This window comes from Perissodus microlepis, chromosome 2 (assembly GCF_051167445.1).
Source record: "Perissodus microlepis isolate ML-2025 ecotype Zambia chromosome 2, ASM5116744v1, whole genome shotgun sequence".
Lineage (NCBI taxonomy): Eukaryota > Metazoa > Chordata > Actinopteri > Cichliformes > Cichlidae > Perissodus > Perissodus microlepis.
In genome coordinates, this window is record NC_140462.1 from 17219499 (window position 1) to 17246291 (window position 26793).

The window sequence follows — 26793 nt, forward strand, 5'->3', positions numbered from 1 at the left end:
TTGTTCTAGATGGCATTGACAAATGAAGTAATTTTTGTTGTTTAATTTGGACTGCTTGCTGCTAACATGCTCCACATATACATGTCCTTATAATATATATAAGTTTATGTATCTCTCTCTCTCTGTCTCTCTGTCTCTGTCTCTCTCTCTCTCTATATATATATATATATATATATATATATATATATATATATATATATATATATATATATATATTAGGGGTGCAACGATACACAAAATTCACGGTTCGGTTCGATACTTTGGTGTCACGGTTTGATATTTTTTCGATACAAAAAATGTTCTTGCCTTTTTAATTTGTCATTTATTAAAATTATAAATATATATTTTAACTCAAAAGTACAGTTTTTTTTTAAATTTAATGTTGCTGAAACAACAAAGTAATAAAAAAAAAAAAAAAAAATCTATCTGATTGAGGAATCACTCATCTTTGGAAAAGAGAGTTTATTACAGAGAAATGGCTCTTTCCAAAATAAAAGCTATACTATACGCTTCTTCTGGGCTATATTCTCAGCAGCATATTAAACATATCAGGTCCCCATAAGGAGAATCATGTGCTAACGGCTGTCTAAATGACTCGGGTAAAGTTTGTAGCATGTGTGCTTGTTGTTTTTGTCTGCTTCCACTTGTCTTTGCACTAGGATGATGTCAGAGTAAATGTTCAGTCATATTCGTTGTGTTCCCACTAGTGCTGTCAGCGTTAATCTGAAATGACGTTAATGCCACAACACGGCAAATCTCCGTTAACGAGCTACCGCGGATCGCCCCGTGCGTGGGGCTGGACGGCGTCAACACGTTAACGAGCAAACTGCGCTAACACAGTAGTTCCCACCCATGTAATTGAGCATTGCGTGGCACATCCGACATACTGTTTTACTTTTGTCCATGACGCGCTTACCTTCAGGGTCATACGTCACATGAAAACCAAAATAGTTCCAAACGCCAGATCTGAATGAGGGTGGGGGAGGTTCAATTTGCCATGTTGCAAGGAGAGCTTAACTTCTGTCTCGCTAGCTTGCCCTGCGCTCAGTGACTCTGCGTTCGACTACTCCGCCTAGGGTGCACTGTCGAGCGCAGATCCACTGAGCGCTCAACACAGACAGCATCGTCAGAAGGAAAGTTGATAAAATAAATTAAAAATTTTGTCGATACATATGCGTACCGAACCGAAAGCACTGTATCGAACGGTTCAATATCGATACGAGTATTGTTGCACCCCTAATATATATATATATATATATATATATATATGTGTGTGTGTGTGTGTGTGTGTGTGTGTGTTTCCATAGTTTTGTCTGCCATCCTTGGAGATGAAGGACTCAAACTGTCAGATATGCAACTAAAGCTGTAACAATAGGTTAGCCCATAAGACCGCTGGTAAAATGGCATATTAGCTTTTGATATCGAGACTTATGGCTACATAAAATCTGTCATAAATATCAAATTATAATGAGCTTCATTACATTCCTGAAAGCTGAGCTGCCTGGTTTACTTTACTCATTTTCTGTGTCAACACTTGAAGTGTCACAGGATGAAAGGTCCTAATTTAAAAAATGTGTTCTGCTGATTTTACACATTTTTTTCCACCAATGAAGGAAAATGAAATAAAAATGAAAAGCAAGCCTGGTGGATCTAGATGTGCATGTAATTAAAATGAGCAACTTTGAATGTTTCCACAAGTTCTTATTCTCCTCACACTTTAAGAAGGTCTAATCAATTAATGTTATTTGAATGTTCTTTAACATAAAGACATGCACCAGGCAGGGACCTAAAGGGATCATTTACATGCTGCTTCTCTCCTCACATATTGAGCATGGTGACTAATGGGAAAAACTTACAAAAGTCAATGCAACTTTTTTAATTACTGACAGAAATACAGCGGAGCACGCTGACATTTTTGAGATTAACTCATTTCTAAAATTATGATTCATCAGAGTATGTAATGACATAACGGCAACATCTCTATCTGCAGTCTCAAATATATTGCGAAAGAAAAGATGAACAGTGTGTTTCCAGTCTGCAGCTTCTGCTTTAGCATTGTGGCTGTGAATGCACGTTGAGGCTAGAAGAGATGCAGACTTACTGGGAGAGTGAAAGTGGATGTGAAAGCTCAATCACATTCTAAATTGTACAACAGAGCAGAGAGTCTACTTGGCAGTCACACTAGTGAGACAGGGAGGAAGGGGAAACAGAGTGTGGAAAAAGAAGGCGTGCATTTATGTCTGTTAACTCACCGCGGCGCGCATGCAAAATGCTGCACATGAGCTGCTGAAGGATTGGCAAAATAAAGCGCTGACAATTAAGATGCTGATCTTTCCTACACAAATATTATTCAGGCGTCTAAAAATGAAATCACAAACACACTAAAATGCTCCCTGGCACAATGAATAACTCCCGGTGGGCTTTGCAGTGCTGTCACGCTCTCTGTTGCAGTCACCATCCCAGAAGAAAGGAATGTGTAACAACTGCCATGAAGCCTTCCTACCTCAGGCACTCCACTGGAAACAATTTAAAACAACTCTCTTTTGTTTTTCCTGGTCTGCCACCCTTCCAACCCTCTGCCTCTTCCCCAAGTAGAAGGCATAATGCATCATCTTAGGAGAGAGCCCACTGCAGCCTAATTTAACAGCCAGGGAGAAACACCAGTGGACACTGGCCTGCTAATGAATGAATGAGCCTGACATGTAAAATCAGAAAAGATTACTGACTGAGAAGCAGCCCTCCCAAAAGGTCCTGCCAAACCAGCTGTTTAGATAATCCCTGTTGCTTCCTCTGAATAATAATTCCTTCACATCAGACTGAGTAAACAAACTCCTTACACTCCTGAGGAGAAGTTTGCATCGTCTTCTTTTATTCATTGAGAAAAAATAAGAAAAAAAGCAGCAGCGAGACAGAAAGACAAAAACATATCATGATCAAATCTTGTGTGTCCTCCCCTGCTGCATGTTGACAGCTGGACACTGTGGGGTCTGCTGGGTGTATACAGCCTACGAACGATAAATAAACAAAGGGGGTGGGGGCCAGCCTTGAAAAGCCATACACCTGTGACCAGTGGAAAAGCACCAGGCGCAGCAGTGTTCATTACAGAAGCCGGTCCTGACAGTGAGGCCTTTAAGAGGCCATCAGGAGCGACAACTCAGCAGCTACCTTGGGACCAGAGAGGGAAAGGAATCAAGGTGAGCAATGCAATTTCAGCTTGAATAATGGACCACTTTCCTCTGGTTTGACATTCATGTATTTCTCAGGCAGTTTTGCCATACAGACCAATAGCACCTGCGAGCCATTCAAGGTTCCCCAGGAAAAACTGGTTTACAATGTCTACAGCCTCACAATTACTCTGGGTCTGCTGCTGGCTGCAAATAATCTTCCTGAAAGTGGTTCATGAATTAAAAATAGTACCAAATATATCACTTTTAATGACATGAAAATGTGGATTTTGTATACTATGTGCCACAGACTTTATGCACAGCATACATCACTGTCTAGGTTTAATCCCTTTTTTTGTCAGAGGAACTGTTTATAAAAATAATTTAATTAAGGCAAATTATTCTCACTTTTCTGTTGGATTCACCGCCAGATTTCATTTTCACAGAGTTGCTGATGTAAACTGGTAATAACAGAGGATTAATTTACAAGGAGGCAAAATCCCCCAGTGAGACTTGTGGCCCAGAACAATAATGAGTACATAGTAAACAGAACTTTGCCGTAAGCCAAAAGAGAATGCAGAGGCACCTAATCTACACACCGAAACACACAATGCACGCTGACACGCAAACAATCGCATGTAGACAAGCGCAACCACGCCCTCTCGCTCTCTCTCTTGCTCTCTATCGCAAACACAAGCTCACACAGGCAGAGAAAATGATAGCAGGGTATCTTCCTCAGGCCTCTGTAATAACATATGTTTGCAGGTAATTAAAAGAAACTCTCCAGTGGTTATCATGTCATACTGAAAAACAATGCACAGAGCAAATTACCTTTATGCGGTTATTTATACCACATAAAGGTCACAATCCTTTGGTGAACTGTGAAAACATAAGCGTTCATGGCTGAAGTTGTGCTGTGGTTTTGACTTCTAATTGCGATGCTAAGGTCAGCGATCTATGTAATATGCGGTGTGTAATAAGTATGCGTGTTTTAGTAGCTTTTTGGATTTGTTTTTTTAATAAAGGTACATAGTTTGCACTACCGACTGAGCACATACAGTGAGGGAGTTACATTGCTAAAATACTGGGTAATGAGGGAGTTACGTTACCCAGTATTATAGCAATAAGATCTGAGCACGCATTCAGCTTCCTTTGGTGGTTAAATGCAAAGCTGTTGCTGTGACCAACAAAGAGTAGCGTATCCACTGTAGGTTATTGAAAAGTAAAAACATGTTTTTAAACATGTGCTCCGCCGTATTTTTCATTCGAGTATAATTTTAACTGTCGGCAAGACGCTATTCGAGCATCTACTTTGCACCTCTCATATTCAGGATCTGTTAAAACAGCTGGAGGAAACAGTAAGAACAGGTTTCAAACTGTGAAGAGACCACATCAGGAATGTTCTCAACCAACTCGTTTTCTGCTTGTGAATCTTTTGCTTTACACTTTTAAAGTGTTATCTTTTTTTAATGAGTTCCTCATAAATGTGTTTTGTACTCACTTTAAAACGGAGTAATTATTAAACTTCTGTTTTCTGGTGACACTGTACAATCAGACTTTTTATTTAATTTTTCCCCCCCATACTGGGTAATTACATTAATTGAATATTTGACACAACAGCTGATGATAACTTAACACACTATGACGCTATTAGGACAAATTTGTGGTCAAACAGTTGCATATGCTTGTCTTTTTGTTGACGTGTAAGTCGTTTACTCTTGCTGTTTTGCACCTGAAATACATATCTGGCTCTAGTTTCCTAAAAAATAATTTGATCTGGCTTTATTTATCTTTTGATATTTGGCCCATAGTGAAAAATAAGACATGTCACTTACTAATATTTACGGGAAAAAAAATGATCTAATATTTCGTATATTGGTATCTTTTTTGGCAGATAAAGAACTCTGATTGGGATCTTTGCCAAAACATTTTAAGACATTCCTAATGAAAACACTGATTAGTGGAAAATGAGCCTGTAAGAAGGAATCTTATATCTCTGTGGAGGACTTTGGGATTTGATTCACCTACTATTGACAGTTGAGGCCGCCAAATCAAATACAGATGTTTTTGCTATGCTCTAAAGCGTTATTTATTCATACTATTCAAATAGTTTTGGTGTGTGTTGTCAAAGTTTGGTGCTATGGGCTGCTGTCTCCAGCAGACATCCTGATAACCCATAGCAGTTGTGAGCAGTTGCGAACCAGAACGAATCAAAAGAAGGATGCAGGTAGCTTACATTACAGCACAGCTGAGAGGGACACCATCACTGTTTACAACCTGTCTTCCTGTCTTGAATGTCAGCCTCTTATTGTGGGTAGATGCATTCTTCTGCCTAGTGCGGGTGTAGTACAGACGATACAGAAGTAAATAGACCCTACATGATAATGCTCACCTCAGTGTTGAGTTTAAACAAGATTCAAATGCATGTTCTAGTTACTTGAGCACCGAAAGGCAAGTGCCATTCAGCATTCCTTAGGTGTGTGATATCACTACATTTAATATTTCCAAAAATGTGGAACTCACACCAAAATAATCAAGGTGTATAAAAACAAAATTGGGCCTGAGGTAAAACACAAATATTTGATATGAGGCGAATTTTGTGCATGTGCAGACTCGGTAGCCAATCTTGATTTGAACTCATATGCATGCAGCTGGGGAACCAGAGTTACATGTACAAGCATGTGCAGCATTTGTCTATATCAAAACCTATGTATTTCAAATGGGCACTCTCATATAAACCTTATGCTTAAGCTGAATTTGAGCTATCCCCAGAATGCTGATCTTATTGTGCCCCATATAAAACAACCTCCCCATCCTCCCACACACAACTATTTCCTAAAATAGATTAGGATCCCTCCCCTCGGCTTCTAATGCTGTGCTCTGCTGCCCAGGGTCTATACACATAGCTGCCAGACGCTGCTCAGGATTAGCTAGTGAGTCAAAAAGCATCCTGCTGCATATGATCTCACACCCTTTCACGAACCGAGGCATTGGCTGCTACGAGGATGCAGGAGAATTAATCAATCCATCCATCAATCCACTGTTTCAATCAATTTCTTTATTTCCAGTGCAGTGTTTGTAGTTTTGTTTTTATGAACACATAACTGAGATGTACTGTGACTGAGGGAGCTTCCTTCCTATCTGACAGACAGGTGACTCTCTTTTGAAGTAACTGTGTCTCACTCCCTGATGTGGAGGCCAGACAATGAGCCTCCCCCCAGACCCTATTAAAGCAAAACCCAGGGTCCGCAGGTTTGATATTCATCGCCTGGGCAACCTCTACCATCAACACATTTTGTGCCACGTGAGAATGATCACAGCTTATTAAAGTGGAAATAATGACTGCTCTACCTCCGGCATGAAATATTTAACAAGGACAAAGGAGATGGCTCAAAGGTGATTCATATCTATGTTGAAAGGAGAGAACGTGGACAACACCGTCTTTACAGGAAGTGCAGCTGAACATTGCTTAACCTGAGCTTAGAAAGGACTGTCTGCAATTGAAATTTGTACCTCAATGGAAGCAAACATAGAAGAACAGCGGCAGAGGATGTTGTGAATTAATGTTTATTAGCTATCAGCAAAGATGTTGGTATAACAGCAGCAGACTATACATCCCTCTCTTCATTTCATTCCATTTAGAGTTCACACAAAGCAGCCTTATGATTTCAGGTTTGAAATATGTACTAATTTTTAACCATCATTTCATTTAAATCCTTCTCTCTCGTTACCAGCTGAGCTCAGAATGTATAGAGCATCCAATTTCTAGATGTGAAATTATTGATGTACTGTACTTTTCCTTCTAGCCCGAGTAAATTAGCTTTTTTGGCCCCTTGGGAAAATCAGGGGAAAAGAGGAGAGTAAAAATATTCTCCATCAAGTGTGATTGAATTGGATTTTACAAGATGAATTGCCAGGACAAGAGTTTATCCCAATTACATTGCCAAGAGGCTTCAGTCCTGCTGCAGCCACTCTGGTCAACAGCAATTAGGGTCAGCTTTGAGTTATCACGGTTTGTCATTGTGAGACCATATTTACAGTGTGAGCAGAAAGCAGATAAATGCAACAGGGCAACATTTACAATAGTAAAAAGTGGTTTGTGGTTTGGGCCAAGAATTCATAAAATTACAGATCTGACAGCCAAAACACGAGCAGAGCAAAACACAGCTGTCTTTTCCATAGCCCACACATCTTTTAATCTACAGGAATACAATACAGACTGCAGAGACTGCCTCGAGCTCTTTTGTGTGGCCATCCATTTTCCTTCCTCACATAGTTTTTTTTTTCTTTGATGTAACCTGATGTGGAAACTCAGGGCGGCTTTCATCTGTCTCTCATGAAGAATCCACTTACCACAGATGGTGGCAATAAGGCTAATGACTGGCATATATCACGGAGATGATATTTAGTCTTACCTTCCCCAGGCTGGGGCCCCACAGATATCTCAGGCTGAAAACACAGAGAGCCAAAACCAGGAAGACCAGAGCGAGAATCAGAGCAATTCGCTGGTAGGTTTGGTACTTCGCCTTCTTCCCTTTTCCAGCCTCAACCTGCAAAAGACCAACTTAAGATTATTAATGTGATGCATTAATGCCCCAAATATTAGCAATATTAGTAACCTGCTGATGGTAACTGAACAATAACAAATCAATAACAAATCAATTTGGTATAAAAACAAAGGCCTAGGTATTGGTCTAAGCTCAAAGTAAATTGCATGGAGCACACAGACCTGTCTGCAAACACACACCACTATTCCTTAGCAAAATGTTGTGAAACTGTGGGTGGGCCTTCAGCCTAAAAGTTGTGTCTACTGAAACATGTTGGCTGCAGCGGTGAAGCCCATCATCTTGGTTGAAGACAAGCATTCTCCACTTTTGGTTTGAGTCACACGCTTTCAAGTTTCACTACAGACTTGAGAGTAAATGGTGAGTGTTTGCAGACATTTCGGTGTCTTCCATGCAAACCTGTTTGGGATGGAGTTCACAGGGTGACAGCTAGCAACCTTGAGCAACACATATTTTTCCCTAGCAACCAGAGGTTGCCAGGGGTTTTGACCAGTCTCTTTGCCTGTGTAACTGAGGCTGCAGAGGTGCTGGTATGACTCAGGAAAGTTTCTACTTTTCAGTAGATGCTAAGCTAATGCTAATGACCTAACTGTGCAGTTGTTTTTTCCTGTTCCTATTTCAAAATTTTAACAATTTTATCATTTTGTCTTGGCTCTAAAAACCAGAACAGAGATCGGTATTGTGAGGTATGGTGAGATTCTAGGGCACAGAAACTATGGTAAAAACTGAGCAGTATGAGTTAGGGCTATGCGATATGACCAAAATCTATCGTCCCGATAACGATATAAATCACAAAAATGTAACATTTTCTGTAAATTCTGTGAATCTCGGGCAGCTCGACTTGCGGGAAGTGTTTCCAGCTGCGCGTCATGTAGCTGGAGTCGAGTGTTTTAACTATGCATGAAACTATACATTTATAGACATAAGTTGTAACGGCCGCCGTTTTCATTGTGAGTATTTATTACACAGCGTGCTGCGGGGAAAAGCCTGTTCTAACGTTTGAGTCTAAGGTTTATTTTTTAGCACCTGACGGCTCTTTTTTAATTCTCATCCGTAAATAATCTGCTCTTTCACGTGATTCAGCTTATTTTGAAAAGTCTCAACAGGATCTTGAGCTTTATTGTGAAAGGTTTATGTGGAACATAAACAAGCGGACACGATGGTGTTACCGTCGTTGTTGCTAACCACAACGCATAAAAACAGGCGCTTGTCCGTCAGTAGTGTGGTTATATTAAATATAAGAGAAAGAGAGAACTTTAAGAAATTAATATAGCCACTACAGTGTCCATCAAAATGATGAAAAAATATTGCTGTAAACAGTTTATTTTGCGACACCACGAAACAAACGATAGCGTAAAATGAAACGATAGACGTTTTTATATCGTCATCCGATATATATCGTTATATCGAACAGCCCTAGTATGAGTATATATATATTGCATATTTTTGTATTGCCTGTATTATGCAACAAACAACAACCAAATGAATGTGAGTGTTGAATACTTATTTTGTTATCAAATGCCATAAATGCTCTTGCAAACAACATGGAGAAAGTTTTGCAAGTAAGAGGGTAACATGGAGGTTTTACATAACGTGGGCAGCAGCTGTAATAAGATCAAACATCAACTTCAGCAACATTTGCTGACAGATTGTTTTTTCTGGGTCTTTCTTTAGCTACATATATATATATATATATATATATATATATATATATATATATATATAGCAAACCAGCCGATGAAATGCACCTTGGCGTAACAGAAATCAAAGTGACACAGACTGAGCGGTTTAACTGGAGGACAAATACATAGCAAGCTCTCCCAGGGAACAACACTGCACCCGCTATGCCACCAGACATTGCTGGCCAGAGATCAAAGATGGATGAAGCCATGCCACCCGATGTAGCTGTACAGAGGTCACAGGCAGATGAATCTTTGCAGAAGTCACAGTTGGGTGTTATACCAAAGGGCAACACCAGTGAACAGCAGGAATACAGTTTATGTAGCCACAGGTGGGCTGGAATTAATCACTTGTTAGAGAGAAGGATACTGAAGGAAAAGTTCAACCAGAAGTAGATAAAGAGTATTTCTTGACAGCTGACAAGATCAAGTTTACACTTCTCTGCATACCACAGATGGCCCAAAAAATATACCTCTTTAGATGCTCCTCTGTGAACCTTATGCTGGATTATGCTTGAAACAAAGAGTGTGTCCAGCACTTTCAGAGATGCTACAGCTGTGAAACTCTGGTGCAGTTGCTACACAGACATTACTTGGAAGGTAGCACGTCAAATCATTTTGTGGATGCTTTTGGAAATCATGTAGTAGTTATTGTGGACTGTCTTGAAATTTACATTTAGAAAGCATCAGATCTGAAAGCTAGAGCAGAGATTTTTTTTCCACTACAAGCACACATACATCCTAATGTTTCTTATTGGCATTACACTACAAGGAGACATCCTAACGCTGTGGAAGTCATATCACTGGCAAGCATGTGACTAAGAACAGTGGCCTTCTTCATAAACTATTACCTGGAGATTTTATTGGCAGATTATGGATTTGACATGAGCGAGAGCGTAGAAGTAATGTGCGCAGAAGTAACAAAAGAGGGTGACTCGATGCATATGCAGGAAATACAAGTGTGGCCATACAAGTCAGTATGGTGTTCTTTGATTTTCCTTGAAGGGATTATCTTTGTGCTGTGCAACAGCTAATATATATTCCAGTGTTGTTATGAAATTAAAAACCATAACATAAAATATGAATGAATGTGACCTGCATATGCTGCATTAACAACATTATGCAACATTTGTGTTTCTATATTAAAGGAATGGGAAAATATATTCATGGAGCTATTATTGTCTTATGAAATATAGAAAATGCAAATATGTGACTGGTTTATGGCAACAATGTAGTACAAGTTTGGGATCCCATTAGCAGGTTTGTTGACTTACTTCACTGAGAGCAAAGACAAATTTTTCAGCGCTGTCATGGCCACGTTTTGTGTTTCTGTCTGCCAATCATTTGTATGAAAAAAGGTAATAAATGGTTAAATCATCATTAAATTATAACTGGCTGTTATTTGACATATTCTAAGAAATTCTATCCCTTAGAAACTGTCAGACACATTACTACAATTTCCATGACAAAAGATAAAAGAAAAGAAAAAGACAAAAAACAAAAACAAAAAACCAGGTGGTCCAATATGGGGTAACCCCTTTTTCTCCTTGAGAGTTTTAAGCGAAGTGTGGTGATTTTTCAGCTGAGAGGAGTTTGTTGGTGAGTTTCGCTTTAGTTAAAAGAATAAAGATATTGTTAAAAAACTAATTTCTTCTACGTATGGATGAATGCAACCAAAAGCTGTAAAAGCATCACTCATTTGAAGAACTGAGGCTACATATAGTACCTTCATATAAAGAATCTTTTTATAGTTGTTGATATAGTACATATACAACAGGTTTAATTAAAGTTGCAAAGCAACCTACATGGAAAGGTTAATAATGCCACTTCAATTCAAATAAAAGAAGTGGCAAATAATTTAAAAAAGGTAAAAAGAAGTATAAAAGACACAAACTATCCAAAAGTTCATCAGTCTGAATGTGGCTTAGAACCATTTGTTGAGGAGGCATAACTGGGTCCTATGAACAGGTGATGGAACCTCTCAATTGCACACTTTGCAAGGCAGTTGTAACTTGGTTAAAGGCTTAGACTGTGGTGTTGTGGAGACTGTAGAAAAACCTTGGTGAAAAATGCTTTTCCTTCTGACAGAGCTGCTGTCCAAAAGTCCACGTCTGGTAAGACACAAACCACAACACATTCAGTCGGCATCCAAACTACAAAGTTACAACAGTTTGACCAAGTTTGTGTTTGGGCACAGCTCTAGTACTTCTGCATCCAGTTTAAGTCGCTGTTATCTGCACGGGCCTGCAGAATGCAGTTGTTACAGCACTAAATAAAACAGACAGCCTTTCTCAAAAAATGCCTGAAATACCATGAATTTCTTTGAATGAAGCTTTTAGTCTAACATAGGTCTGTCTTTCTATGTAATGGTAATGTGACGGCAATTGCTGTTTTAACAGGGGCCCACACCCTCCTCACAGTTAACAATAGCAGTTCTGGAAACAGTGGTGGACAAATGTCATGGGTATTTGAAGATGCTATTATTCCAGCTCTTGATTTCCACCAAACAGGGGATGAATACCTATCTCTGAGCTTTCACCACACCTGCCTCTGTCTCTGTTACTGTGTAAGAGGCTCTCACAGTCACAAAGGTGCAGTAGGGACATTGGCTTAAATGAAAAACAGCCTGGTTGTGAGTGAGCAAAATCTGAAGTATGGTGACAGGTCAGAAAGTGTGGGCTTGTGCCCACACAGACTTGTGCGGCCAGCACATATCCCTGACATTCAATTCTCTACACAGATGCACTTACCATGCGCCTTTTTTTTTTTTAAGCTGTACCTGAGGACGAGTCTGTCTTGTAGTCCACCTCAGTGTAGACCTTGTCCACATCAGTGGGCATGATCCAGTAGGCTGGAAGGTCAGTGACTGTTTTGGTCTCCTGGATCCAGCTTTTAAACAAAAAAGCCCCGACATGTGGCCGGCCAAGCATGTACAGCACTACACTTGGCCACTCAAACCGGTTTGAGCAGAGGTTCACTGAAGCATTGATAATACAAAGCGTAAGCCACAAATAATATAAATAATACAAAAAAAGAATAATAATGAAAAAGGCTGAAAATAACGTCCTCTTTTACTTGATATTAATACAGACACTAGTCAAAAAAACAGTATAAAAACAATAACATGTCTTTTCTGGAGAACACACAGACTGAAATGTGCCCTAGCTGAGCTCAGTCTCTAATGATCGGGGGTTAAAAAGGGAATGCCGTTCCTGCACCTTCAGTTAATCCGTAATTGAATCTGACAGACAGATTGTATACATAGTACAGCAGAGTAAGTACATTTTTTGTCTGCTGCTCAGTTACTAACTTATGACTTGCTCATTAATAAACTAATGCCATTCAGTGGTGACTCACCCACTTTCAGGAAATCCTTTTTTCTTCTTATCCCTGCCATGCCTTCATGGTGCAGATGTCAATAAAGTTGTGGCTACTGTGCTTCAGCATCGAACTAGATGCTAAATCTCAAACAGTTCAAGTAATATCAGCTTGTAAGAAAAAAAGTTAATATGTAATAATTTCACTCTCAGAGGCAGGGAACATGTAAGAAAGAGATGACAGGAGAGCAAGATGAGTGTTTTTTTAACGATTAGCTAGTTTATTTCATGAACTGGACTTTTACATTTGCATAATTTTCTAGCTCATGCTAGATTTGTTTAATTAGTTAATAACAATTCATGTACCAGCTTATTATTCAACTTATAGCTTGCTGAATTAATTTGCCTAAATCCAGAAAGAGCAGGAAACCTCAGAGCAGCAGTACAGGTCAGCCTGTCTGTACAGAACACAAATCTACTGGAGCTCACAGCACAAATTACAATGTGAATGATTTCTAAGTGATTCTTTCTCCCACGCTGCACCACTACACACAATCTTAGGGTTTCCCCCCTGCCTCCCAAATCCCACTTTAACCCCTCGTAATGACTAAATGTGATAGAGTGTTTGCTTTAGTGTACAGATCAAAGAGATGTCTATGTGGTTGGTGTGGATTACCTACTATGCTTTTTTAGTCACTGAGTGAAAATCTGCAGCTACTTATCCCAACAGTTAGTAAATTGAAGGTGGGCCTCGGGAGATTTGTAATTTATGCAGTGCTCAGGAAACAAGCACAGGTGGAAAACACATCTGAAAAATTTTAGTTGCAGCAGCTTGTTGAGATCACCAGATCACTCTTTGTATTTTGTAAAGGTTGGCCTTGCTCATTTTCAGTTAGCTTTAACCTGCTATTATAGGTGTACATAACATAAGCTGAAGCTCTGCAATTGGATATTTCTTGCAAAAGGCTGTTTGGGACTCGAGTTGATTTCTCCTGCTAATATTTTTATGTACACAGTTTGCACATTAAACATTTTTTTTTGTCAAAGAACTAGCTATTTTCTGAAGCAGTTTGTCTGCTATAATGCCTGAAATTGCTACTTCCACTATCATTTCTTTGTCTCAGTTTCCTATTTACAAGTACAGCATTTAACCCAAACAGCTGCCATTTCATCTGGCTACTCCGAAAAATGTATCCACCACTCAGGATCCTGATGACAAAAAAATATAGCCATCCCTGTGCCAGGCGCAGGGAAGAACAGATTGCTACACATGTCACAGAAAGGTTACAATTATTAAACTTTTCTTCAAATTAAAACTCTGCCTGCAGTAGTCAATTCCCCAAGCTTAAGGCCACAAATTAATAAAGACAGGCTTTTGTTCCACCAGAGCTCAGGCAGGGAGAAAATGAAAGCTACTCATTCACACTGGAGCCCTTTTGAAGGTCTCAGAGGACAACAGAAAGCAGATATGTCCAAAAAAAAAAGAACCAACTTCAGTTTGCAAAATTAATCCTGCTTATCTTGTCTTTTAAATGATGATAAAGCAGCTTTCTTTTTCTATTGTGGCTGTGGTTGTTATAGCATTTAACCCTGGCAGATTAGGTAGCATTTTAACATATAAGGGTTCTGTATAATATGCAGGAATTATTTAAAAATAACAGTGGTATTTTAACCTTTGACTGGTATGCTGATAAAAGATTAGCCACAATTCTTCCAAATAATGCATTTGTTCTGGTCTTATTTCCTTATTTTAAATTGCAGGATACATGTGGCATGACTAACAGGAAGACGAATTGAATTTCTGGTAGCTAAATGCATTAGCAGCTTAACTTTAGTAAAGACACAGAAATCATTATTCAAGATAACTTATAAACCTAAATTATACTTTTGCTATTATTGAATAGCCACTGTTTTTAATTTGACATATTAGGAACAGTAGCCACAAAAATGTGAGGTGCAAGTGTTGTACATTCCTAGGGCATGATGAAAAGCAGAGGGCTACTATCAGGGAGCCAGAAATTCCTTGCAATATAAATTTCTCAGAAAGAAAAAAAAAACAAAAAACGGTGGCTGAAATCGTCTGCTCTCCTGTGGCAGGTTGCATAAGCAGTGGAAACTTAACAAGAGGACAAACCTCTCTGCCTGTGCTTCGAATATCGAATACTCAGAGGAAGAATGTAGGATTGAAAGACAGACAGACAGACAGAAATAAAGGCACGGATGGAGACAGAGTAAGCAGTCTGAGCGCACAGCACCTGCCAACTAGTGTTTAAAGGTTTAGGAGTTCAGAATCAGCCAGGCAATTCCTCTTGAGCTTTGTGAGGAAGAGTGCCTGGAGCCCCCTGCTGTTATCATGCAAAGAGTGAGCACTTTCATGAGAAAAAACCCCACAACAACAACAAAAAAGGTAGCCCACGTAAGCAACAAGCAGAGGCAGGGGTTTATCACACTGGGCCACACTCATATGAGTATTTTAATTCCTGCTAAAGCAATTATGTAATACAAGTCAGACGCCACAGGTGATTTTTTTTAATCATAACTATTCACGAACCATGTATTCATCATGAATATCTGCAGAACAAAATGTCATCATTTCTTTGATGCACGGTAAAAGTTTACTTTTGTCATACATATAGAAAAAAATATAATATTACACCGCTATGAATGTATTTACCCCTGTGCTCATTTTTTGTTGCAAGTTCTCTCCAACAAATTAAGTGTGTGAGAAAAAAGTAGCAGAAAAAAGATCTCAGAGCTGAAAATCCTGCCTGTCTTGGTCCTTTATAATAAAGTCTGAAATAAAGACATTTCTTGGTGTATATTTGTATGCTCCTTTCATTTGAGAGGCAAAGATATTATAGATATAAAGCAAATAAAATGGTCCAGATGAGACTACATATGAGAGTGGAAATAAAAGAAAAAAGCCAAGGTGAAAAGCCAATCCAAAAAGATTTAGATGAAAAATTTAATATTCAGGGCAAAACTCTCATCACTCAACAAGAGATCAAGCCACACTTCTTGAATAAAAGAAAGAAAAAACTAACTAGTAACTAGTAACTTAAATCCGAAATACTGAATGATTATATTTCTTTTTTGAAGTCTCTAACAAAACTTTTCTTTGGACTTTAGAGAGCTCAAATTCTACATGGGTTAAAAAAACCTCAATAATTATTAAACATAATCAGTTAATTGCTATAAACCAATAACAAGAAGAAATCTGACTCACATCTTTCCACAGAAGCTGTTGACTGCTGGATTGACTGCTACCCTCCATGATGCAAAGCCACAGGATGAATCTTTCCGATCCTCTTAGCTGGGGAAAACACTAAGGCTCTGTAAGGCAAAGAGTCTCAGCTTCATTCCATTGCTATAATTTGGGAGGGTGCCGAAGGGGAGGGAAGTTTCAGATGGAGTGGAATTACTAAAACATTTGTGATACCCATTAAAAGGAAGGCAGATGTCTCTCCTCCCTGCCTTTTTCATTTCAAAGGTGAAGAACCACAAAAGATTTCAAGCTGAAACACAAACCCTCTGTTAAATAAATTACATACTACACTGGGATGAAAAATACTGTGATGTTTCACTCAAATCATTCCTAGTTGGAGGACATAGAGTTTGTAGGCAATAAATGTATGTGTGTAGGTAGGTACACTATGTTGGTACAATTTGTATTTTTTTCTGTATTATTGTCTGAAGGATCAAACAGAGTTCAAGTACCCTCTCCCTGCTTTTTTCCCGTCATGGGTCTGAAACAAAAAACAGGTTTAGCAAACAAGAGCTGAGCTGACTGAATAGCAGCATAACAAAAGAATCAGCCCTATAAAATGAAAATAATTTGCACTTGTGCACATACAGAAAGAAAGTGGGAAGGAAACAAAGGCATAGGTCGGTTTGAGGCATGTTTTAAGACATACTGCATTGCATTACTTCTGTTCCTCCATCCGAGTAATCGTCACAGTCTATAAAAATGCAAATATTGTTCATTTCAAAATCTCTTACTTCACTGAAAACTTTGCTCATAAATAATTTTTTACAAACTTTCCAGCTAGTGACATAACAAACTAAGCACCTTTAAAAATGCCACATTATTGAATAACTGAAGCTACACAAATATGGACAACCTAGAACTTTATACAGCTCTAGGCGTGCTTAATAATCGTGTATGTACCCATTTATTTCTCTCAGCCGTTTGGCTCACCATAGCATTTGTTTTTGAAAGTGTCACTGCGACTGTGTGCAATTGCTCCTGCAGGTTCCTTGGGTTTCCTGTTAGTGCTGTGGTGGAAAAGTTCACAATACTTAATTTGAGTCAATAGTTCACATTGGTTTTTAGTTTCCTGTCTGTAATTCATGGTTTGTTTCGAGCTTAAGTGCATATACAATACCCACCTTTTATCTTTAAAATTACCATTAGTTGCGTTCTTACTTGAAATAAACACAAAGAAAGAACTAAACACCATCCCAACCAGTGTATTCTGCAAACTCATTCAGTGGCAGTTTGGAATTTGTCATTACAAAACTGTTTGGGAAAGACTGTGGTTAATAACATTAATAAAAATAGTTAATTTCAGGTCTATGAGAGGACAGAAATAACCTTAAGTTGTGCAACATCACATTCAGTTCTGTTTCTACAGAACAACACTCACACTCACAAATCGCTTACTTGTCTAGTTTGGATGTAAGTTCGGTTGACTAGACTTGACTTTTTTCCATTTTTTATGGTCTAAAAATGAAACCACTTCAAAAGCTTTTTGCTTTGTGTTATTACCCATTATTGCTTCAGTCTTGGAACTCAAACATGCAATTTTAGGTGTCTTAGGGGTAAGCACCATTATTTGATGACACCTAAAGTCTGTTGGAAATCTGTTGGAAACAAAACAGTTTCAACTCCTAAATAAACATAGAGAAGCATTACAGGAATGTGTGTTTATTTATGTCCTACAGTAAATACAGAGTAGTGACACTGTTTTATCAGGAGTTTCCCAACATTTTATTAGTGACACCTATTCAATTGCTCCTTTTGGAAATATCATAACCAGCTGGTCTCATGGTGGTAATTCAATGCATTTAGCCTTGTAGATGGTTGAATTTAAGAGTTACCTAAGCTCTTAATGCACATTGGTTTTGAATATTTGATTAAACTGACCTAATGATACTGCCAGAGGATAATAATGGTTTGATTTTTTTCTGTAATTGCAGCATTGCTGTAAGAGTAGACCTTAGAGATGAACCACAAATGGTGTGGAAAAAAATGCTCCAGAGTTGTGGCTGCAAAAAAACAAACCAACTCAAATAAACAACAACAACAACAACAACAACAACAACAACAAATCCACATGGAAAGCTGTGAACACATAGAAACAGAATAATTTGCTGCGTGCCTTCTGTTACACAGCAAACATAATTTGTATAATTTTATTACATTTGTAACATCTAATGACTCATTTCCCATTTGGAAACACTAACTTTAGACTGTTCTTCCTATTCCTCCCGTAGGCCCATAGAAACTGTGATTATGTTTGATTTGTTTTCATACACAGACACAAACTGTCCTTTTTCTTTCTGTGACAGTCGGGATAACTTTAAAAATGATTTAATCCAAGTGGCAGTACACATTTGATTACAGGACAGCATATTCTTTCAAAACCCTACTGATGGGACTCATCACTGAGGATGCTAGAAAAAGAAGCTCCGAAACAAGCTATATTTGAACCCAAATCAAATCTTTTTTGTACAAATGTAGCCAGCCTAACAAGGTGCCTAAACCTCCTTAGTGAACAGCAAATAAATAACCAGCAAATGAAGAAGCAGGTGTTAAAACAGTACCAAAAAAAAAAAAATAGTGAATAAAGTTGTGGGATTCTGATTATAGTCTTTGAAAGACAAAGATGACAGCTACCATCAGCACTTCCTGCCTTCTTATCTGATCAACTTTTAATTGGAAGCCAATTACCATGTCCATATATGCTATACATACATGGACATGAAAAGTGTCTTGTATACTGCTACTTTGTTAGGTACAACCGTTCAACTGCTGCTGTCTAATCAGTTGTTTTCGTTGTGATTGATTGCACTGAGATGCTAAGGCAATAACAAGTATGCAGAAGAGCATCTCTGAATGCACATCACGTTGAACCCTGAAGCTGATTGGCTACAGCAGCAGATGACTGGACTCCTCTAAGAACAGAAATATGAAGACTACAGTTTGCACAAGCCCACCAAAACTGGACAACAATGAATGATGATGAATCTTGATTTCTGCTGTGACATTTGGATGGTAGGGCATAAACAACATAAAAGCATTGGTCCATCCTGACATGTACGATTCAGGCTGGTAGTGGTGGTGTAATGGTGTGGACTCTTTGCATTTTCAAAGAAATTTCTTTTATCTACTTGAATGTAATTTATTATGGTGTAGGAGTGCCATCGGTGCAGTGCATCTATATTGTAGTTAATGATACATTGACAGTATAGTTAGCATTTTAGCATCCTATTAGCAGTGTAGGGACTAACGTGTTACTTAATAATGTGTTAGTCCCTTATTATTGTGGTAACGAGCACGGTAACTAGTTATTATGCCAAAATCAGGAACGCGTTAATCGTTACTGGGATTTAGATACGGTCGTTATTCGTTACTTCGTGTGGTGGCTATCATGGAGCTTCCACAGATTCAGTAACATTAGCAAGTGATGGAGGCCAGCAGGTGGATGAGGGAAAGAGGCAGGAGAAGCAGAGACCTGAGGCGGCCGCCGGTCCGAGTGTCAGGTGAACTGAACTTCAGGTAAGAAGTTATGACCTGCAGTCTATCTGGGTCAGATATAAACCAAGTTTGGGTGGAGTTTATTTTTGTTATGCTGACTTTTTCGTACTGGGTACTAGCTAGCATGACAGAGTTTCTATACAGCTGGGTGGGTGCTATGATGTTACTGATGTTGAACTTTATTTTGTTCATAAGGTTAATTATTAGAGTTGCCAACCGTCCCCTAAAAAACAGAATCGTCTCGTATTCAGAGAAAATATTACGCGTTTCGTATTGAGGTGAAAATGAACACAGTTTGCCCCGTATTTCAGCTACAATGAAAAAGACACAAAGCTGGAGCTGCACAGCTTCCTCTTCTTCTCTCATCCTCTCCCCCTCCCTCTCCCGTTTCTACTTCAATCATGAAACTGATCAACGATCAGCTGATCGGCTTTTCTCTCTTGTTTGTTTATCGCCCACTTTGCGCCAGAAAGAAGAAACCAGTGGAGGTCGCGTTAAACAACAGCAGCACGTTTAAGCTTGATCAGCTGTTGTTAGAATTTATTTAATATTAATTTCTAGTATCAGCTGATGTTTGCTGGAGCCACAGCTGTAAAAGCTGCTGGTCATGATATCGGTTTGTATATGTGGTGAGAGGGAAACATGAAGATGAAACCAGGAGATGTCCTTACTGAATCATCAGAGCTGAAAAGGTGATGGAGAAACAGGTTTACCTTTTAGGTGACAGGAATGAGTTGAAGGGAAGTTCTGAACTGTTTCTGAGAGACAAATAACACCAGGATCCTTTTTTTTATGTAGCTGACAGCTGGTAACTGTGCAGGGGCGGGTCTAGCAAAGTTTTGCCAGGGGGGCAGGTAGGGCATTAACAGGGAAAGGGGGGCACAAAGAAGTACTTTTCTTTCTTATTCTCATTTAAAATGTCTAGCTTTTAAAACATAATTATCTGAATCTTACAACAAACAATTGATAGATTGATACATATATACCATCAGAACAGTGTACATCACTGTCACAACAGCGTTTGTTTTCATTCAAAGGCTTTATGATTTTCCCTATAATGGCGGGCCGCTCTCTAGTCAAAATGCACGGGCTGATTTTTTTGTCCCAGTCCAGCCCTGTATGCAACTCATGTGCAGTCTGGTGTTACCTACATCTTCCTATTCGGAAGGCAGAATTTCCGAGTTCTGAGTACAATCGAAAGCACCACGACTGCAGTTTTCGTGTTGGATGTAAAAAGCGCACGTGACGCTGTGACGTAAGTGGTCAACGACAGTCCAGGCGTGGGATTTCTCTCGTGAAAATATGCAGATTATTTTTTCCTTTCTATTGGTAGGTGGCACAGTGCACTTGTGGCAAGTAAGCAAGCTGGCAATCTTGCTGCGTATCCAGTTACGGAAGCAACACATTAACAAGAGAATTCTGAGTAAAACCAAAGTTACTTTCCCAAGTAACTCGTTACTTTGAAAGTAACGAGTAACTTGAAGTAACTGAGTTACTTTTGATCGAAGTAACTAGTAATGTAACTAAGTTACTAATTTAAAGTAACTTACCCAACGCCGCCTATTAGTAACCAATCAGTTCACTTATTTCTTAGCAACTATTCAGCAGGTTGTGATATTTATAGTAACATTTTAGCAAATTTCTCAGCTTTATTATCATTTTGCTGCCATTATGAAGTGATGTTTTCTTTGCAGCTTGCTGTTTCCCAGTTCTATGCCAGAAAATGTAAAATAGCAACTAATTTTATATGAACTCATCCTGGATGACTGAAGGATCAAAGCACACCCATGATTTAGTGATTTCTATGAACTGACTGTCTGTTTTCATGCCATCTGAGATGGCATACAAAGCAAAAGCTAAAAGGTGTGATAAAATATTTTGAAGTAATCCCGTTTTATTAAAAACACAATTTCACAACCTTAAAGCTCCACTTCACACTAGATTTACAGAAGTGAAAACCGTCTGCTCGGTCAATACCAGCTGAGGTGGAACATTCCGGGTAAAATTGGTCAACCTGCAAGCCTTTAGTGTGGCAGACAACATTTGAGCACATATTAGGTCTGTCAGATCTGATGGCTGTGGGACCTCGTCAGCTCTTTCCCATTGATAGAAATCTTCACAATTACTGTGACATTTTGCTTGGGTAAATCAAGTGGCAGGGCTTTCAGGAATAGTGTTGTGTCAGCAGCAGTGTTGAGCATCCTGGGACCCTCATTCCCCTGATAGCATTCAGCACCAGATGGAGGCTTTGACACCCACAGAATAGAATAAACAGCAATTTAGTTTGGAGCATACACCAGATACTCAAAGATTAGAGCAGAGGTTGATAGGAGCAGCGTTAGCAAACCGGTAAGACTTGCAAAATAAACATTTACTCTGTCCTCATGCTTCCATCCTGATAGCTTTGATAGAAATTTTATTTTGTATTTGTCACTTTTCCAAACACAGATTGAGCGCCATAACCACCAGTGAGGCCCATTACAAAACCAACAGGCCAAGCTGGATTCTGGGAGTTTTGTTTTATTCTGTGTATGGCTTTTTTTTCATATAAATAGACTGTTTTGTGTCAGACAGCAATAGTTCTTCTCAAAAGAACTTGTACTTTAGGCAGACGCTTCCACTGGTACAGTTTTCTCTATTTTGCAGTGGCCATCTGGAAAAAAGATGTTCCTTGTTTGCTTTAAAAAAAACCAACCAAACAAAAAAAACTTAAGCCAGCTTCTAAACCCTTGTGGAGCTTCTGTCACTCAGAGAGAAAGCTGTGTTGGAGACCTACACATTTCCATCACACGCATCCACATTCATTAGCAGCCTCTTCCCACATGAATTGAGACTGTCACAGCTAAAGGAGAAAAACATGCAAAAAGAATATGCTGAAGAGAGATTGAAATATAGGGGAAAAATGAGCAGGGCTGAGATTTCCCTTTTCGTGTTCTCCATTTCTCTGTCTCACACAGGCAAAAGCACCTCGACGGATTCAATTCTAGTTTCGAGTATAGAAACGAGGTCCATACAGGTCAATTGTGACACATAATCCTGTGTGATTTCATTATCTGCCTCCTGCCTCGATGCAGCTATACCACCTCAGAGGAAGGAGAGGTGGGGCAGACCGGGTTCATCATGGAGAGGCAGTCACGGCTTCTGACTTGGTCTAGATGAAAAATCTGAGCGCTTCCAGTCGTCCGTCATCTTTCAGGATTCTCCTCATGCTTCAGTGACTTTGGGAAGGAAGTGCACCTCTGCACAGGAAGTTTCACAGCACTCTGTTTCCCAGGAGTCATTGTGCTGATACGATGCTGCAAAATCTTAAGAGAAAAATGCTCGGTGAGGTCCAGAAAAGAAGCAACACATAAGCATCAAAATATGTGTCAGTATTTAATGCTATTTACCTTGTACTTAAAAAAAGCATTATTTACTAAAATCTGAAAATATACTGTCCAATATATTTATATTCAGTCAATACAGAAATGTAAAAAGTAGTATAAATAATGCATCCATAGCAATGCATAAAATAACAAACATCTATTAAAATATTCTTCTCCAAACAGAGTCTTTCATCCTAAATTCATCAGTATGCAAAAAGTTGAAACTCGCCTTGTCAATACAAAGGAGCAAGGTCTGTATTTGTTTTCCAACACAGCTTTTCAAGTGAGCCCAACCAGCCCATTCTCATTCCAGAGATAAATGCACAAGGTGTCCTTTGCTTTTGGAGTTGTTGTGATGCAGTGGGTCAAGGCAATGTTCTCACTTCCAGCCAGCGTGTATACTTGTTCAGGACCACATCACTTGGGCATAGCTTAACCCAAACCATGATTTTTTCCTAAGCCCAAGGAATAGTATTTAGTCCTTGAACCAAAAAAAAAAAAAGCAGAAAGTGGATAAAAACTGAACTAATCGAGGAAAGTGCAACAACAAACCAAAATACAAACTCTGTGACTTAACAGGTAATCAACCTTGAAAAGGTGGGGGTAAAGGTCGGGGGGTGAGGGGGCATTTGGAGCGTTTAGTATCACAATGAGTCAATCAGTGAAAACTATGTAAGCCACAAAACTTTAATTACTTACACTGACCTGCAAATCAGCTCCTAATTTATCTGAACACATTTCAGACTCCATCAGCTGCTTAGCACCTGCATCGCCAGTATCCTGAGTTACACCATTACATCACTGCAGGCGATTGTGTCCAGATGAAGTGCAGTGGTAACCGAGATTAGCCAAATCACCATCTTGAGCTTGGTTGTTACGGTCATGACTTATTGTCAATATGGGTGCAACTTTTTTTATGTCCATATTAATGGACTCGACCTGGCTTTTAAATAACTGATTAGCTAACCACATATTGGAGAGTGTAGCTGTTTTGGTTTGCTAGTTGCCTTCTTTTGCATAGTTGGATTAACCCTTTCATATATTTCTTTATATAACAGAATTGTTTAAATGACTTGTACATTTGAGGAAACATTTTTTTCAGTCTGTCACGACACTAAAGCCAAAAAGTAAAGGAGACCTTGGCACGGGGATGGCAATTTACTGGGCCATACTCTATGCTTTATCATGATGGTTTTCCGTGGGACAACAGCAATTGTGCTCTGTCTCATAACACCTAACTACAAGGTTGCAGAGTGCTTCCATCTGTCCATCTGCAAATACACACTCATATTCATGGATAATTCTAACCAAGAGTTAAACAAGGATTTATGTCAGGTGGGTCCATAATTTCAGGGTCGCCATGAGTATACGTGTGCGCACAGCAGCGACATTTGAATCCAAAAAATTGTGTATAAAGAGAATTTGATACATATAATAATCTGCTTTGACAACCTTCAGTTCTGAATGTGGCAGTATGTTAAACAACAAGCCGATGACAATATACCCTTGCCCAGTCTGCAGTGTATCAAAATCAAATATAGCAGAATCTGATGGTATTTTTTTTAGTGGGTTTTTAACACCTCAATTAACACCTATCGAATTCAACACAGACACACACATAAAAACGCGGTTACCCAATTTAAGGTACAGCTTACTGTACCCACTGAAAAAGGAGGCCCTTTACCTTTATATCTATTTTAAAGACAAGATGGGACATTTGTACCTATCCAAGCCTGAGTCCAGTTGGGAGTATGAGAGTGGGCAGCACAAACATCAACATCAACATTACACTATGATGTCTCTGAGATCTTAAATAGCAAATTAAAGATGGAATGAATTTATTTTAGGTGTAGATACAGCTCTTGTAACAAATGTTTGGGAGGGAAATTTGCTGACCAAAAATTAGTAGAACCTTTAAGCAGAACAGACATGCCCTGTGTCTGCACCGGAACTCCATTTGGTTAAACTGTCAAGATAAAGAACTCAGTGATATAATGTAACTTAGATCTTCCGGTTTTTTGACTCCTTGGCAGGGCCCCTGCTGGCTCAGCCCCTCTTTTTAGCTTTAGCCAAGCTGAAACTCCAGCTTCAAAGTGATTTTTGTTGAGGAGTAAACAAAATCCCAAGTTGGTCCCTGGTTGTTGTGAGTCCAAAAAAAGTGATATCCACTGTTCTCTTAAATAACATAAAATAAAGCTTCCTTTGCATCCAAAAATATGGAAAATATAATGGTATCTTTAACACATTCGAAAAACCTCTATGAAGAGTGTACATGAACTTTTAGGTCACAAACCAGAGCTCATGCTACTTTAAGGAAATATATATTTTATCACATATATATATATATATATATATATATATATATATATATATATATATATATATATATATATATATATGTATATATGTGTATATATATATGTATATATATGTGTATATATATATATATGTATATACATATATATATATATATATGTGTGTACACACACAACTCCATAACTGATATCGACGAAGATGACTATAAACAGGAGATATAGGGATCACCATGCATCTGTAAGGAGTTTATTTGACATACCTATGAACTAGATGAATTGAAATGTGGATTACGGTGCTGCAAATCTTTCCCAGTTTATACATTCATTTCCCAAATCTCACCTTGAGAGTAAAGCTACTTGCTGGGGGATTTTCTCAATTTCTTGCTTGATGGGACAGGTGTATTTACTTACATAATTGTATTCCTCATCCAATTTATAATGCGATTAAATATTAATACAAATCAGAGTTTGAAGAGAGGCAGATCTGGCAAAATTATCTAGACAGCAATATTGTGAAACTGTTCTTCTTGCTATGCAACTTTTTTCAATCACCCATAAATGGAACAGAAGCAGAGAAAGAAAAAATATTCTGCCTCTAAGGATGTATTGAAAATGGTATTTCGACGGATAAAGCATTCAGAGTGAAAGGTAAAAATAGGTTCAGGTATTTTTCACTGCGATGATCTTGACTCATCTTGGCTGAGCTTTGTTTAGTTAGTGGCAGAGCTCTCCGGGGGAACATTGAGTTGCGTAGTCAAAGTGGAACTCTCCTGAATGAGCTTTGAGCATCAAGCCCCCAATATCCCAGCATGTGTGCCGCAGAGTCAGACAATAGAGCCAAACACAAGTCATAGCCAAATTGTAATTACCTCTGCACCCTGCAGAAGCAGACCAATTGACTACTCTAGATGAATGACAACAGGTAAAGGGCAGTGATTAGCGGCAGGCCTCAGAAGCTTTGTTTGGTGCAGAGGGATAGGAAATTCTCTACATAGGGCAGAAGATATGCTTCAATTATTACGCTCTCTTATTATTCTGTGGGCTCTTTGTGTTCACAATTCTGCCTAGTACTAGAAATTTTGCTGCTTAAATTTGGCCAGTATTTCACAGACTGTGTAGTACAACCAGTAGTACCACAGTTTAGCTAATCATTGCTGGTTACCTAGTGACAGTATACTGAGAATACATAATTAATACTGAATTAGTTTCCATCATGTGTCAATAATATTTTAAGCAATGAATATTTGCTTATATAAAATGGGAAAACAGATGTTAACTAACTAAAAACTGACATAACAAACAGGCACTGAATGGAGTTCACTGTACAAACAATAATGGCAAAGCATAGAAAAATGCTTTTTTATGAAATAGTGAGGAGAACCAGTGCAGTTTTCTTTCAAAACATTTTTTTCCTTTAGTGATAAGCTTGCATAATGAGTAAGAAAATGTAATTGAGTAACTCAAGGAGCTATAAATGTATGTAAATTGCATTCATTTGCTGTTCACATACAGCAAAACGATTAGCTTTGTCTGGTGCAATAATCTGAGCAACCTTGAATTGGATAAGCAAAAGAAAATGGATGGATGGAGCGCCATCAAAACATTGATGGTAACCCAGGTTACCCAGA

General features: G+C 38.7%; 1 protein-coding gene across 1 annotated transcript in view; it reads right to left on the reverse strand.

Annotated features, from left to right (window-relative positions):
• Positions 1–16095, reverse strand: part of tnmd (tenomodulin) — a 65934-nt gene extending 49839 nt beyond the window's left edge. The window contains exons 1-2 of the mRNA XM_084951380.1: positions 15952–16095; positions 7580–7714 (exon numbers count right to left, since the gene is read on the reverse strand). Of these exons, the coding sequence (XP_084807506.1) occupies positions 7580–7714; positions 15952–15999 (183 nt within the window). The 5' untranslated portion in view covers positions 16000–16095. The remainder of the gene's footprint in view (positions 1–7579; positions 7715–15951) is intronic.
• Positions 16096–26793: the final 10698 nt, after the last annotated feature.